The 13735-nt window shown below is 49.8% G+C and overlaps 2 protein-coding genes across 3 annotated transcripts; both read left to right on the forward strand.

Annotated features, from left to right (window-relative positions):
- The first annotated feature begins 1698 nt into the window (after positions 1 to 1698).
- On the forward strand, positions 1699 to 6403 carry PFDN5 (prefoldin subunit 5). Of its 2 annotated transcripts, XM_009180822.2 has the most exons (6): positions 1699 to 2041; positions 2242 to 2344; positions 2647 to 2678; positions 4209 to 4283; positions 4404 to 4509; positions 6222 to 6403. In XM_009180822.2, the coding sequence occupies exons 1-6, from the start codon at positions 1970 to 1972 to the stop codon at positions 6296 to 6298; spliced, it is 465 nt and encodes a 154-aa protein (XP_009179086.1). In that variant the 5' UTR covers positions 1699 to 1969; the 3' UTR covers positions 6299 to 6403. The 2 variants fall into 2 exon arrangements, with proteins under 2 accessions (XP_009179086.1, XP_021778103.1); XM_021922411.1 differs by lacking the exons at positions 2242 to 2344; positions 2647 to 2678 and having other exon boundaries at positions 1854 to 2041.
- Positions 6404 to 6523: 120 nt separating this feature from the next.
- On the forward strand, positions 6524 to 13589 carry C9H12orf10 (chromosome 9 C12orf10 homolog). Its single transcript, XM_003906456.5, has 7 exons — positions 6524 to 6910; positions 7107 to 7219; positions 9628 to 9787; positions 12184 to 12336; positions 12473 to 12595; positions 13010 to 13191; positions 13302 to 13589. The coding sequence occupies exons 1-7, from the start codon at positions 6689 to 6691 to the stop codon at positions 13483 to 13485; spliced, it is 1137 nt and encodes a 378-aa protein (XP_003906505.2). The 5' UTR covers positions 6524 to 6688; the 3' UTR covers positions 13486 to 13589.
- Positions 13590 to 13735: the final 146 nt, after the last annotated feature.

Genomic DNA, 13735 nt, shown 5'->3' on the forward strand with positions numbered 1-13735 from the left:
ACCATCCGTCCATCCTTTCTTTCTGCCTCAGGTATCCTTGGAGTGGCTCTAGTGTTGTTTTTTTTTTGGTTTTTTTGAGACAGTCTTGCTCTGTTGCCCAGGCTGGAGTGCAGTGGCACAATCTTGGCTCACTGCAACCTCTGCGTGCCGGGTTCAAGCGATTCTCCTGCTTCAGCCTCCCAAGTAGCTGGGACTACAGGCACATGCCACCACGTCCCACTAATTTTTGTATTTTTAGTAGAGGCAGGGTTTCACCATATTGGCCAGGCTGGTCTCAAACTCCTGACCTTGTGATCCGCCCTTCTCAGCCTTCCAAAAGTGCTGGGATTACAGGCGTGAGTCACTGTGCCCAGCCATGGCACTAGTTTTAATGCCTCAGTTGCCCTGCCTCCCTCCTAAGTAGATGTTAAAGGCTACTGCTGTCTGCCCATGTACACCTGTTACACTTACCAATGCGTAACTTTAGCAGTAGAGTCTGTGGATCTGTGGAGTTCTAGTGTGGTTTTTCTCTCCAGTTGTTAAGCTCAAGGGAAGCAAATGTCTTACTCTCACGTATTCCTCACATATAGCACATGGTAAAACTTTTTTTTTTTTTTTTTTTTTTTGAGACAGTCTGGCTCTGTTGCCCAGGCTGGAGTGCAGTGGCGCATCTCAGCTCACTGCAAGCTCCGCCTCCTGGGTTCACGCCATTCTGCCTCAGCCTCCCCAGTAGCTGGGACTACAGGCGCTCGCCACCATGCTCAGCTAATTTTTTGTATTTTTATTAGAGATAGGGTTTCACCATGTTAGCCAGGATGGTCTCGATCTCCTGACCTCGTGATCTGCCTGCCTCGGCCTCCCAAAGTGCTGGGATTACAGGCGTGAGCCACTGTGCCAGGTCTTTTTTTTTTTTTTTTTTTTAGAGACAGAGTCTAGCTCTGTTGCTAGAGTGCACAATCACAGCCTACTACAGCCTCCAACTCTCCAGCTCAAGCAATCCTCCCACCTCAGCCTCCCGTGTAGCTAGGACTACAGGCATATGCCACCAGCCTGGCTAATTTTTGCATTTTTTGTAGAGACGGGGTGTCGCCGTGTTGCCCAGGCTGCCCTCAAACTCCTGGGCTCAAGTGATCTGCCCTTCTCGGCCTCCCAAAGTGCTGGGATTGCAGGAATGAGCCACCATGCCTGGCCAAAACATTTTATTAATTTGTGCTCTATGTGTTGACAATGGTGCTTCCTTGCTGTTCTCCCACCAACTCACTGGCAACGGGTTATAAACCCTTTTTCAGATCCTACTACGTGTCAGCCTACTTCCTGCTGGGGGAAGATGGTCATAGCGAGAGGGGAAGAATTAGTTCAGTGATGAGAACATGGTTGGTTCCTGCCTTCAACAAGCTTTCAATCTAATGCCTGATTTTTTCAAGAACAATTCAGAACGGTCTGACAAGGGATTTTTTTGTTGTTGTTATTTGTTTTTTTTCCTGCCTTTCGGCCTCAGAGGCCATCTGGGAAAAATAGTTTAGAATTTCCCTGCCATTTCCCTGCTGTGCGGGGAGGAACATTTGAAATCGGACCTGGCGGGGTACCAGCAGGCAGCACAAGCAGGTGGGGTAGAGAGGGGCAGGACGAGGCCCCAGTAGCCGTCACCATAGCAACCCAGCCTGCTATCTAGTACCTTATACCACCCACGTGGAGTAGCATACACTACTTTGTAATATCGTGGTTGTATCGTGAGAACTTTAAGATTTTGCAGTTCCCTATGGGCAGGAGTCCTGTTTGCTGCTACTTTACTGTACTAGGCTTAGACTATTTTATGAAAATAACTCACAGATCAGCCTCTGAGAAGTTCAAGCCCCTCCTTCCCTTCCGGGACGGAGGATCATAGAGCTATATGGCGCAGCGAGGCCTCCTGGCGCCATCGAGACGCGCAGAGGACGGCTAGAGCGTTGCTCGCCAAGAGACTTCCTCTTCGTTAGTCCTCCTTCCCAACATGGCGCAGTCTATTAACATCACGGAGCTGAATCTGCCGCAGCTAGAAATGCTCAAGAACCAGCTGGACCAGGTAGTGACGGGCTCCATAGGCACCTCTTTCCCGCTCTACATCCCCCCTGCCCACGCGTGCTTCCTTGCGCCCGGTCCCAAGTTGGGAGCCTACCTTGCCCAGGCGAAACCTTTATCCGGTCCCAGGACCCGCCCCCTCCCCGGCCGCTCTCTCTTTTCCCCATAGCCCTCTCATTGACCCGCTATACCCGTCCTCTGTAGGAAGTGGAGTTCTTGTCCACGTCCATTGCCCAGCTCAAAGTGGTACAGACCAAGTATGTGGAAGCCAAGGACTGTCTGAACGTGCTGAACAAGAGCAACGAGGGTATGGGGTAGGGGGGTGAGGGCAACCTAAAGTGGCAAGCCTGCTTCTCTCGTCCCACCTCCTAATCCAGTTTTTCTTACCTGAAACGAGAAAATCCATTACATATCGTATACTGCTTCATGAACCCTTTGCATGTTGCCTACCTAGAATTGAAATGTACAGGACATTCTTCTGCTTCTATTGCCCCTGTTTCCGTTCTTTTCACACTGTCTGTGGGTGCTGTGCCCTCTTGGAACTCTCTTTAACGTCTTACATTGGAGCCGCTAACCTTCCCCAGGTGTTTGTCTTCATTGCTTTCACAGGGAAAGAATTACTTGTCCCACTGACGAGTTCTGTATCCTTTCCACAGGAACGGCTACCTGCTGCCTTCTCCCTTTCTCCCTCACTCCTCCAAAAAGCGGGGAGGGGGATTGTTTTGATTACTTCAGTACTTCAGATTATCCTCTCCCCACAATGATTTTGATAACACCCTTTTTTTTTTTTTTAAAGACGGAATCTTGCTCTGTCGCCCAGACTGGAGTGCAGTGGTGCGATCTCGGCTCACTGTAACCTCCGCCTCCCGGGTTCAAGAGATTCTTCTGCCTCAGTCTCCTGAGTAGCTGGGACCGCAGGCACGCGCCACCACGACTGGCTAATTTTTGTATTATTAGTAGAGATGGAGTTTCACCATATTGGCCAGGCTAGTCTCGAACTCCTGACCTCGTGATCTGCCTGCCTTGGCCTCCCAAAGTGCTAGGATTACAGGCGTGAGCCACTGCCCCCGGCCAAGAGTACTCTTATTACACACTTTGTAGCTCTTTTATCTAACTTCACACCAACATCCAGCTAATGCCTTGTGAACACCAAGGAGTATGTATAGTTGAGATGTAATATTTCCCTTTGCTATTTGAGAACATTAATATGGAGATAAAGCTGGTGGTTTACACTTTGCTAATATCTTAGAAGATACAGGTAATAGACAAAAATAGGAGGATATAGGAACAGGGAGGTTGGCTCTGTTAATTGTGGCTCATTTCTAAACTGTCACTAAGAAACCTGGATTGTGTCCACTTGTTCAGTGTTTTACTTGAATGAGCAAGTTATGGCAGTAGGGCACCTTTAATCTGTAGTCTGAGAACTGACAGGCTAAAAGGAGCACAGGAATAGTAGTGTAGTAGGGAATGGTTAAAAAAAAAATTAGCCAGGCACGGTTGCTCACGCCTGTAATCCCCAGCACTTTGGGAGCCAAGGCTGGCAGATCACCTGAGGTCAGGAGTTCAAGATCAGTCTGGCCAACATGGTGAATCCCCGTCTCTACTAAATATACAAAAATTAGCCAGGCGTGGTGGCACACACTTGTGATCCCAACCACTCCGGAGGCTGAGACAGAAGAATCACTTTAACCCGGGAGGCGGAGGTTGCAGTGAGCCAATAGCACGCCACTGCACTCCAGCCTGGGCGACAGAGCGAGACTCTGTCTCAACAAACAAAAAAAAAATGAACTTCGGTAGGAATTATCTACTTCATGATTGAGGGTGTTAAGGGAAATGAGGCTGGCTTTCCACTTGTAGTACTCTACAACAGTAGGAAAACATTATATCTCGTCTTTCTGATGGGGCTAATGAGAAGAATTGCAAGAACTGCTTAGAGGGTGAGAGATGAGATGAGGCAGAACAAAAGGGTGTTCCAGCATACATCATTTTCTCCTTAAAGAACCAACTTCTCTGTCTTCTTTCCATTTGGAGTTACTGTTCTAAGGCCTCCAGATTATTCAGTCCTTATGCCTTGAAGCTTTTTGGAAAAGGGTCTTTGCAGGCCAAGCAGGCTGGCTGGCGGAATCATGGCTCATGCTGGGCTAGTTTTTGCCTTAATACTTGCTTCTCAGATGTATGTCCCTGGGAAGCTGCATGATGTGGAACATGTGCTCATCGATGTGGGAACTGGGTACTATGTAGAGAAGGTGAGTGAGAGCATGTGGATGCCCCTCTGAACAGGGAAGGGAAATTTAGGGGAAGTTCTAGAGTGCAACATGGCCAGAGGGAGTCTCCTTTTAGCCCCTCATTCACCTCTGATCTTGTAGACAGCTGAGGATGCCAAGGACTTCTTCAAGAGGAAGATAGATTTTCTAACCAAACAGATGGAGAAAATCCAACCAGCTCTTCAGGAGAAGCACGCCATGAAACAGGGTAAGTTTTTCCTGGGGCACCTCTTGACCCTGTCTATCTCCATGATAAAGAACATGGATTACAGAGTGAACCACGGGGGTGTCCCCTTTGCTGGAGTAAAACTACGTCTTAGTTTCTCTTTGGAATCTTTAGAATCTGTGTATTGCATAATCACTATCTGTAGATTCCTGGGTTGAGTGTTTGAGAAATTTAAAGGAAGGAAATCATTTTTGTGCTTTGGTGGAGCTCCTATTTAATGAGGATGGAATGGGGGAATGAGATGAACACACAGGAAGGAATCATGATCCAAATGAACTGAATACCAGCAATTATAACCCTGACTGCACATGAGAATCACTCAGGAAGTTTAAAAAGAAAGCCTGGGTCCGTTCCAGATTGACTAAATCAACTTGGAAGTCAAGGGAAGGGAAGTTGTACCAAGGTATGTTTTTTTGTTTTAAAAAAGCTCCCCTCTGTTACAATCAGGATTCAGAACCAGTGTTCCGAAGGTAAAAATCTTTCCACATTATAGTTTTCTGATTATGTCAGACTCATTTAATACCAAGTGTGTTCGTTTTTATATCTCTGATTAGCAGGGGTTTTTTTCCCCGAGACAGTCTCATTCTCACCACACCCAGCTGTGGTTAACATGTTGATTGATGCATTGTAGACCCTAAATTTGTGTTAGCGACCCCACAGTGGATCACTGAGTTAAAGTTTTATTAACAGTGCCAGACACGGTGGCTGACGCCTGTAATCCCAGCGCTTTGGGAAGCCGAGGCAGGTGGATCACCTGAGGTCAGGAGTTCAAGACCAGCCTGGCCACCATGGTGAAACCCCGTCTCTACTAAAAATACAAAGTTAACCTGGGCATGGTGGTGCATGTTTGTAATCTCAGCTATTCGGGAGGATGAGGCAGGAGAATCGCTTGAACCCCGGAGGTGGAGGTTGCAGTGAGCCAAGGTCGTGCCACTGCACTCCAGCCTGGGTGACAAGAGCAAGATTCCATCTCAAAAAAACAAAAAAGTTGGCTAGGCACGGTGGCTCAAGCCTGTAATCCCAGCACTTTGGGAGGCTGGCAGAGATGGGATCCTTGAGGTCAGGAGATGAGACCATCTGGCCAGCAGTGAAACCCGTCTCTACTGAAAAATACAAAAACTAGCCGGTCAAAATTTGGTGAGAGCCTGTAGTCCCAGCTACTTGGGAGGCTGAGGAGGCAGGAAGAATGGCATAAACCGGGAGGAGGGCTTGCAGTGAGCTGGGAATCAAGCCACTGCCTCCAGCCTGAAGCGACAGAATGAGACTCCGTCTCAAAAAAAAACAACAAAGCGATTTTTTATTGGCGGTAGTGGCTCCGCCTATAATCCCAGCACTTTGGGAGGCGAGTGAGGCCCGGATCCCTGCAAAGGAGTCAAGGAGATCGAGACCCTGGTAAACCAAGTCTCTACTAAAAATACAAAAATTAGCGGAAGTGGTGAGAGCCTGTAGTCCCAGCTTCTCAGGAGGCTGGGGCAGGAGAATGGGCGTGAACCGAGGCCGGAGCTTACAGTGAGCCGAGATCGCCACTACTGCCTCCAGCCTGGGCGACAGCCTTGAGACTCGATCTCAAAAACGTTTTATTAATAACAAACTGTAGTTAGTTGTCCACCTGTCCTTAAACTTGCCTGTAACTTCTCCTTAACTCTAGGTTCTCCTTTTTGCTCCTAACCTTTGACGCTTCTTTTTTTCCACAGCTGTCATGGAAATGATGAGTCAGAAGATTCAGCAGCTGACAGCCCTGGGAGCAGCTCAGGCTACTGCTAAGGCCTGAGAGTTTTTGCAGAAATGGGGCAGAGGGACACGGCTTTGGGCATGGCTTCCTGGTGCTGGGAAGGGTCTTGTGTTTAATGCCAATAAATGTGCCAGCTGGGCAGAATGTTGGTCTTTTCTTGGATTAAGCAAGGGACTGGTGATGAGATGGGGGGTGGTCGAGAGTGTGGGCCCCGCCCCAGAGCCTGATGCACAGGGTTGATGCGGTGCTCCTCTTGAAGGCTCCACCGCAGGGCCCTTTGACCAGCTGGAAGAAATCCTAGGCTGGGAGTGAGCTGCTGCTCACTCTGCGGAGCTGGTTGCCAAGCCAACGGTTGGCAAGCGGAAGTGGAGCTCCGCTGGCGCTTTCCCTTCCGGGTCGGCTCTCCTGCTTCCCCACCGGGAGAGTCTTATGGGATACCGCTTCCTGCGCGGCCTTTTAACGCTGCTGCTGCCGCCGCCGCCGCCACCCGTATATACCCGGCACCGCATGCTCGGCCCAGAGTCCGTCCCGCCCCCAAAACGACCCCGCAGCAAACTCATGGCATCGCCCCGAATCGGGACGCACAATGGCACCTTCCACTGCGACGAGGCACTGGCATGCGCACTGCTTCGCCTGCTGCCGGAGTACCGGGTACGGTCCGCGAAAAGTGACCCTGACACTGCGTGCATGCATGCCTCCGGGGTAGATGGCATTCTGCTGACAGGGTCCCTCCGATAGCGCGGGGCATCCCAAGCACCCTTCCTACCCGCCCTGTCTCCCTGAAGTCCAGCTTTAATCTCCTACCCGGCGACCTCTGGCAGCCCCTTCACCCCTGTGTACCTCGCAGGATGCAGAGATTGTGCGGACCCGGGATCCCGAAAAACTCGCTTCCTGTGACATCGTGGTGGACGTGGGAGGTGAGTACGACCCTCGGAGACACCGATATGACCATCACCAGAGGTAGGTTCTCAGATACCATTTATTTAACTTCCTTGACTTCAGCTTTCCTCTGTGCTCCAATTCAGCCATCCACTGCAGTGGTCCGCGTCAGCGAAAATAACTGCCTCATTGTTGAAATCAAACTCCCACTAGGACTACACCATCCTTCCGCCCTGCCTGTTCTTCACCCATCTCCTTGGCCTGGGACCTCCCTTGGTTCTCAGGGAGTCCCTCAGGCCCCTTATCTCATCTCCTTCCTTAGCCAAGGCTTTTTTCCCACCAGCGACTTCATCACCCTGAAGGGATGGCCTGCCCCGCCCCACCTGTGGGCGTTTCTCGTCAGATGGAACCAGAGACTTGAGAAAAGAAATGAGACACAGAGACAAAGTATAGAGAAAGAAAAAGTGGGCCCAGGAGACCAGCGCTCAGCATACAGGGGACCCACACCGGCACCGGTCTCTGAGTTCCCTCAGTATTTATTGATCATTATCTTTACTATCTTTTAGAAAAAGGAGAAGTGGCAGGACAATAGGGTCATAGTAGGGAGAAGGTCAGCAGAAAGACATATGAATAAAGATCTCTGTGACATGTATAAGTTTAAGGAAAAGTACTGTGCCTTGATGTGCATATGCAAACATCTCCATAAACATTTTCAGTGCATAAAGAGCAGCATTGCAGCCAGCACGTCCCACCTCCAGCCCTAGTCCCACCGCCAGCCCTAAGACGGTTTTCTCCTATCTCAGTAAATACACTATCACATGGGGAGAAACCTTGGACAATACCTAGCTTTCCTAGGCAGAGGTCCCTATGGCTTTCCGCAGTGTTTGTGTCCGTGGGTACTTGAGATTAGAGAATGGTGATGACTTTTGACAAGCATACTGCCTTCAGGCACTGGTTTAACAAAGTACATGCTGCACAGCCCCAAATCCATTAAACCTTGAGTCACCACAGCACAAGTCTCTGTAAGGACAGGGTTGGGGGTAGGGTTACAGATTAACAGCATCTCAAGGCAGAAGAATTTTTCTTAGTACAGAACAAAATGGAGTCTCTTATGTCTACTTCTTTTTTTTTTTTTTTTTTTTTTTGAGACAGAGTCTTGCTCTGTCGCCCAGGCTGGAGTGCAGTGGCACGATCTTAGCTCACTGCAAGCTCCGCCTCCTGGGTTCACGCCATTCTCCTGCCTCAGCCTCCGGAGTAGCTGGAACTACAGGCGTGTGCCACATGTCCGGCTAATTTTTGTGTTCTTAGTAGAGACAGAGTTTCACCATGTTGGCCAGCCTGGTCTCAAACTGCTGACCTCAAGCAATCACCTGTCTTGGCTTCCCAAAGTGTTGGGATTACAGGTGTGAGCCACTGAGTCCAGCCTGTATTTACTCAAGATTTAATAATAAAAGTCAGTTAACAAATGGAGCTCCCTAGGTAATTCTGAGATGGACTGGTATTTAGAAATCACGGCTGTAGTTTCTACTTCCCTAACATCTGTTATATCTTTTCTCTATTTTCTGCCCCACTGCTATTCAAATTCTTGCCTTCTTTATTCACCTGACCATTGCTGGTAATCTTGCATCTGTTCTCCATGCTGGCTGGTGCAATGCTCTAACATGCACCTGCCTGCTTAAAATCCCTCAATGACTTCGATTACCCACAGATAAAGTCCAGTGGTCTGGCCCTGCCTGCCCTTCCAGCTTTTTCTTTTGCCATTCACGTCTCACACCTGAGCTGCCTTTCCTGAAGTTCTGTCAAGAGACTTGTCTCTCAGCCATCATTCATGTTGTTCCCTCTACTTGGAATGCTTTTCCTCTTTTACGCCTTGTCTATCTGGTGGACACCCACTAATTCATCTTTCAGAACTGACCTGAAGGCTCTCCTCTGAACCCTTTCCTCATCCCTTCCTTCCTTTCCCTCGTCTTGTCTAGTGAGAGTACTCTGGGGGTTGTGTTTGTCGGCCTCCGGCAGATGAATCTAAAGGCGAGGACAGTGTCTTGGTTTTTTTTTTTTTTTTTTTGAGACGGAGTCTTGCTTTGTCGCCCAGGCTGGAGTGCAGTGGCCGGATCTCAGCTCACTGCAAGCTCCGCCTCCCGGGTTTATGCCATTCTCCTGCCTCAGCCTCCCAAGTAGCTGGGACTACAGGCACCCACCACCTCGCCCGGCTAGTTTTTTTGTATTTTTTTAGTAGAGATGGGGTTTCACCGTGTTCGCCAGGATGGTCTCGATCTCCTGACCTCGTGGTCCGCCTGTCTCGGCCTCCCAAAGTGCTGGGATTACAGGCTTGAGCCACCACGCCCGGCCAGTGTCTTGGTTTTTTATCCTTAATGTCTAATAAAACATAAAATGTGGCAGATAGGAAGCATTGAATTAACCATTGAATGAATGCATGGAGAGTCTAGCCAAGGTGCCTCACCTCAGCCCCACCTCCCTCTGCTCCTCAGGTCTTTTACAGAGACCATGAGCTCCCTGTCCCCTGGGAAGCCGTGGCAGACCAAGCTGAGCAGTGCGGGACTCATCTATCTGCACTTCGGGCACAAGCTGCTGGCCCAGTTGCTGGGCACTAGTGAAGAGGACAGCATGGTGGGCACCCTCTATGACAAGGTGGGGACCTGAGGACAGAGATGCCCCCCACATGCATTTCCGGCAGACCACCTGGGAGCAGTGCTCACACAGCACTCAGCACTGGGCCTCGGGGCAGGGTTCCTGGCCTATAGCAGGCCCAACACTCATCCTCTCCCTCAGTCAGGCTCATCTCACAAGGGCATGGTGATACCTCCCCTGCCTACATCCTGGGGTGGTTGTGAGAAGTGGGTGCTGTAATATATGGAAAAGGGCTTTGAAAACCATAAAGCAGCATGACCCCGTCTTTTTCTTGACAAACACAGACAGCAATTGCTCAGCACCTTTGGGTAAACAGAGGGGAGACTGCTTATATGTAGAAGCAGATGGCTCAGAGGTTCTGGCTGCCCTGAAGGTTGAGGGAAGCGTATATTAGGCACTCCTGTAATTCACTAGTGGCACATAAATTGGGAAGCTCAGCTGGGAAGAGTTGTATTATGAAACTGTCTTTGGATTCCACCAGTGTCCCCTGCAAGCAGCTTCCTGCTGTTGGGGAAGGAATATGGCTAGTGGCCCTGGCATGCAAGTCAGGTCTCACATTACTGAGGACAGACACTTACTTGTTTATAAGTCAAAGCTTAGGTTCAGTCAGCTGTATTTCTTGCAGGTAGGCTGTTGAGTTCAGTTCTCAGTTTTAGCTTGCCCATCTTCTGCCCTCTGTAACTACAGAATTTTTGGAATATCAAGATTTTAGACTGCCTGGGTCAGTTTTCCCTTCCACTGCTGAAGGGTTTCTAAACAACTGACAATTTTTTTTTTTTTTTGAGACAGGGTCTTGCTCTGTCATCCAGTCTGGAGTGCAGTGGCACGATCTCAGCTCACTGCAACCTCTGTCTCCTGGGTTCAAGCAATTCTGCCTCAGCCTCCTGAGTAGCTGGGATTATAGGCGCCTGCCACCACGCCTGGCTAATTTTTGTATTTTTAGTAGAGGCGGGGTTTCACCATGTTAGCCAGGCTGGTCTCGAACTCCTGACCTCAAGTAACCCACCCGCTTTCGCCTCCTAAAGTGCTGGGATTACAGGTGTGAGCCACTGCGCCCGGCCCTAACAAGTGACTAAATTTAACCTGTGTTTATTTATTTATTTATTTTATTTATATATTTTTTTGAGACGGAGTCTCGCTCTGTCGCCCAGGCTGGAGTGCAGTGGCCGGATCTCGGCTCACTGCAAACTCCGCTTCCTGGGGTTACGCCATTCTCCTGCCTCAGTCTCCTGAGTAGCTGGGACTACAGGTACCCGCCACCTCGCCTGGCTAGTTTTTTGTATTTTTTAATAGAGACGGGGTTTCACCATGTTAGCCAGGGATGGTCTTGATCTCCTGACCTCGTGATCCGCCCGCCTCGGCCTCCCAAAGTGCTGGGATTACAGGCATGAGCCACTGCGCCCGGCCTATGTATTTATTTTTGAGAGACTGTTGCCCAGGTTGGAGTCCAATGGTGCCATCATGGCTTGCTGCTGCTTTGAACTCCTAGGCTCAAGCAATCTTCCCACCTCAGCCCCCCAAGTAGCTGAGACTCTAGGTGCATGCCACCATGCCTGGCTAATGATATGTCTTAATTTTTTGTAGAGAGGGTCTTGCTACGTTGCCCAGGCTGGACTCAAACTCCTGGGCTCAAGTGATCCTCCCACCTAAGCCTAAACCCATGTTTTAACTGAGCATCAGGTTGGGGTCCAAACCAAGAAGTGCTGGGCATAGAAGTTACTTTCTCAGTGCTCTGAGAGTAGCACTTTTCTACATACCACAGGTGTAGTGTTATGGAGGCCTATTTTGTAGGGCAATTTTGCATAAAGTTTCTGCCCCGAGACTCTTGAGGCATTATCCTACCATTTATTCAGACCCAGGAGACAACTGCTGATGTCATGTGGCACATTATGGGCTTCCCTGGAACCCTAACCCAGCAACCAGCTTTTGGTGTCTAATCTCAGACTCATTTTCTCCCTCTTGACTTGTGTTCTCAACCAGAGCCCCTCCTGCACCTCATTAACCATGTCACTGAATACCTACTCACCCCACCTGGAGACTTACCAGCCTTCAACCACAGGGACCCACTCCCACAGAGACCCTCTAGCACCTGGAAGACCCTCTTCCTTGTTCAAAAGTTAGCAGTCCCCTCCCCACACGTGTTGGCTTTGGTTTGGGCTTTGTGCAGCAGAATGAGCATGGATTAGAAACCAGGTGATCTGAATTCCAGTCACAGCACAATGAGACTTCTGAGCTTCAGCAAGCTGCTGAACTTGCCAGTTCTCCCTTTTCTCATCCAGTTATGTTGAGAGATCCTCACAGGGCTGAAAGAGTGTGTATGAACATACTTTGAATCATGTAAGACTTCACATAAATAGTAGGTAGCCTCAAGAAAGTTTCCCCTGCTGCTGCCTTAGATGTATGAGAACTTTGTGGAGGAGGTGGATGCCGTGGACAATGGGATCTCCCAGTGGGCAGAGGGGGAGCCTCGATATGCACTGACCACTACCCTGAGTGCACGAGTTGCTCGACTTAATCCTACCTGGAACCAGCCTGACCAAGACACTGAGGTAAGGTGGTGTGGGAGGAAACCCTGAGACCTGTAAGAACCTTGGGCGGGGGGAAATGGGAGCATTTATTTCTCCTAAGCCCTAGCAAATTCCAAGTTTGCGCCAGCACCCTGGTTCTGATTCTCATCATTCCCAGGCAGGGTTCAAGCGTGCAATGGATCTGGTTCAAGAGGAGTTTCTGCAGAGATTAGATTTCTACCAACACAGCTGGCTGCCAGCCCGGGCCTTGGTGGAAGAGGCCCTTGCCCAGCGATTCCAGGTATAGGCCTTGGAGGAGGCATTGTGGCTTGGGGATTACTGACTGCCAATCAACAGGTGCTCCTGCTTCTACCCTAAACCCTAAACCTTTTCTTTTTTTCTTTTTTGAGATGGGATCTCTGTCTCTCTGTCACCCAGGCTGGAGTGCAGTGGCAGACAACCTCAATCTCCTGGGCTCGAGCAATCCTCCCACCTCAGCCTCCTGAGTAGCTGGGACTACAGGCACACGCCACCTCACCCAGCTGATTTTTGTATTTTTTGTAGAGACAGGGTCTCACTTTGTTGCCTAGGCTTGTCTCAAATTCCTGAGCTCAATTGATCCTCCCACCTCAGCCTACCAAAGTGTTGTGACTACAGGCATGATCATCATGCCCAGCCTACCTTAAACCTTTTAGCTATCCTCTCCCTCTTTCAGGTGGACCCAAGTGGGGAGATTGTGGAACTGGCGAAAGGTGGATGTCCCTGGAAGGAGCATCTCTACCACCTGGAATCTGGGCTGTCCCCTCCAGTGGCCATCATCTTTGTTATCTATACTGACCAGGCTGGACAGTGGCGAGTACAGTGTGTGCCCAAGGAGCCCCACTCATTCCAAAGCCGGTGAGGCCCTAGGGAACCACCCTACTGACCTTCAGGCCTGTCTCAGCCTTGTTAAGAGAAGGCTGCCAATTCTGACCTCTGCTCTGCTCCCTCTTTCTACCCGCTTGTAGGCTGCCCCTACCAGAGCCATGGCGGGGTCTTCGGGACGAGGCCCTGGACCAGGTCAGTGGGATCCCTGGCTGCATCTTCGTCCATGCAAGTGGCTTCATTGGCGGTCACCGCACCCGAGAGGGTGCCTTGAACATGGCCCGTGCCACATTGGCCCAGCGCTCATACCTCCCACAAATGTCCTAGTGTCATAAAACCTTCCACCTCATACTGACCCAGTCCTTGACTCATTCTTGCCCTACACCATTCTGGAAACTTGTGAAAAGTGAAACAACTATTTATATGTAAGACCCTGTGTTAGATGTATTTTCTTCACAGTAACTTCTCAGTCTTGCTTTCCAAAGCATTTGAATCCATACAGCTTCTAGGGTTAACGTGACCAAATTCACAAGTGGCTAAAAAGTGACAGAACAGGGCCTTAACTCAAAGTCCATGC

The sequence above is a fragment of the Papio anubis genome, chromosome 9 (genome assembly GCF_008728515.1).
Source record: "Papio anubis isolate 15944 chromosome 9, Panubis1.0, whole genome shotgun sequence".
NCBI classification, from domain to species: domain Eukaryota; kingdom Metazoa; phylum Chordata; class Mammalia; order Primates; family Cercopithecidae; genus Papio; species Papio anubis.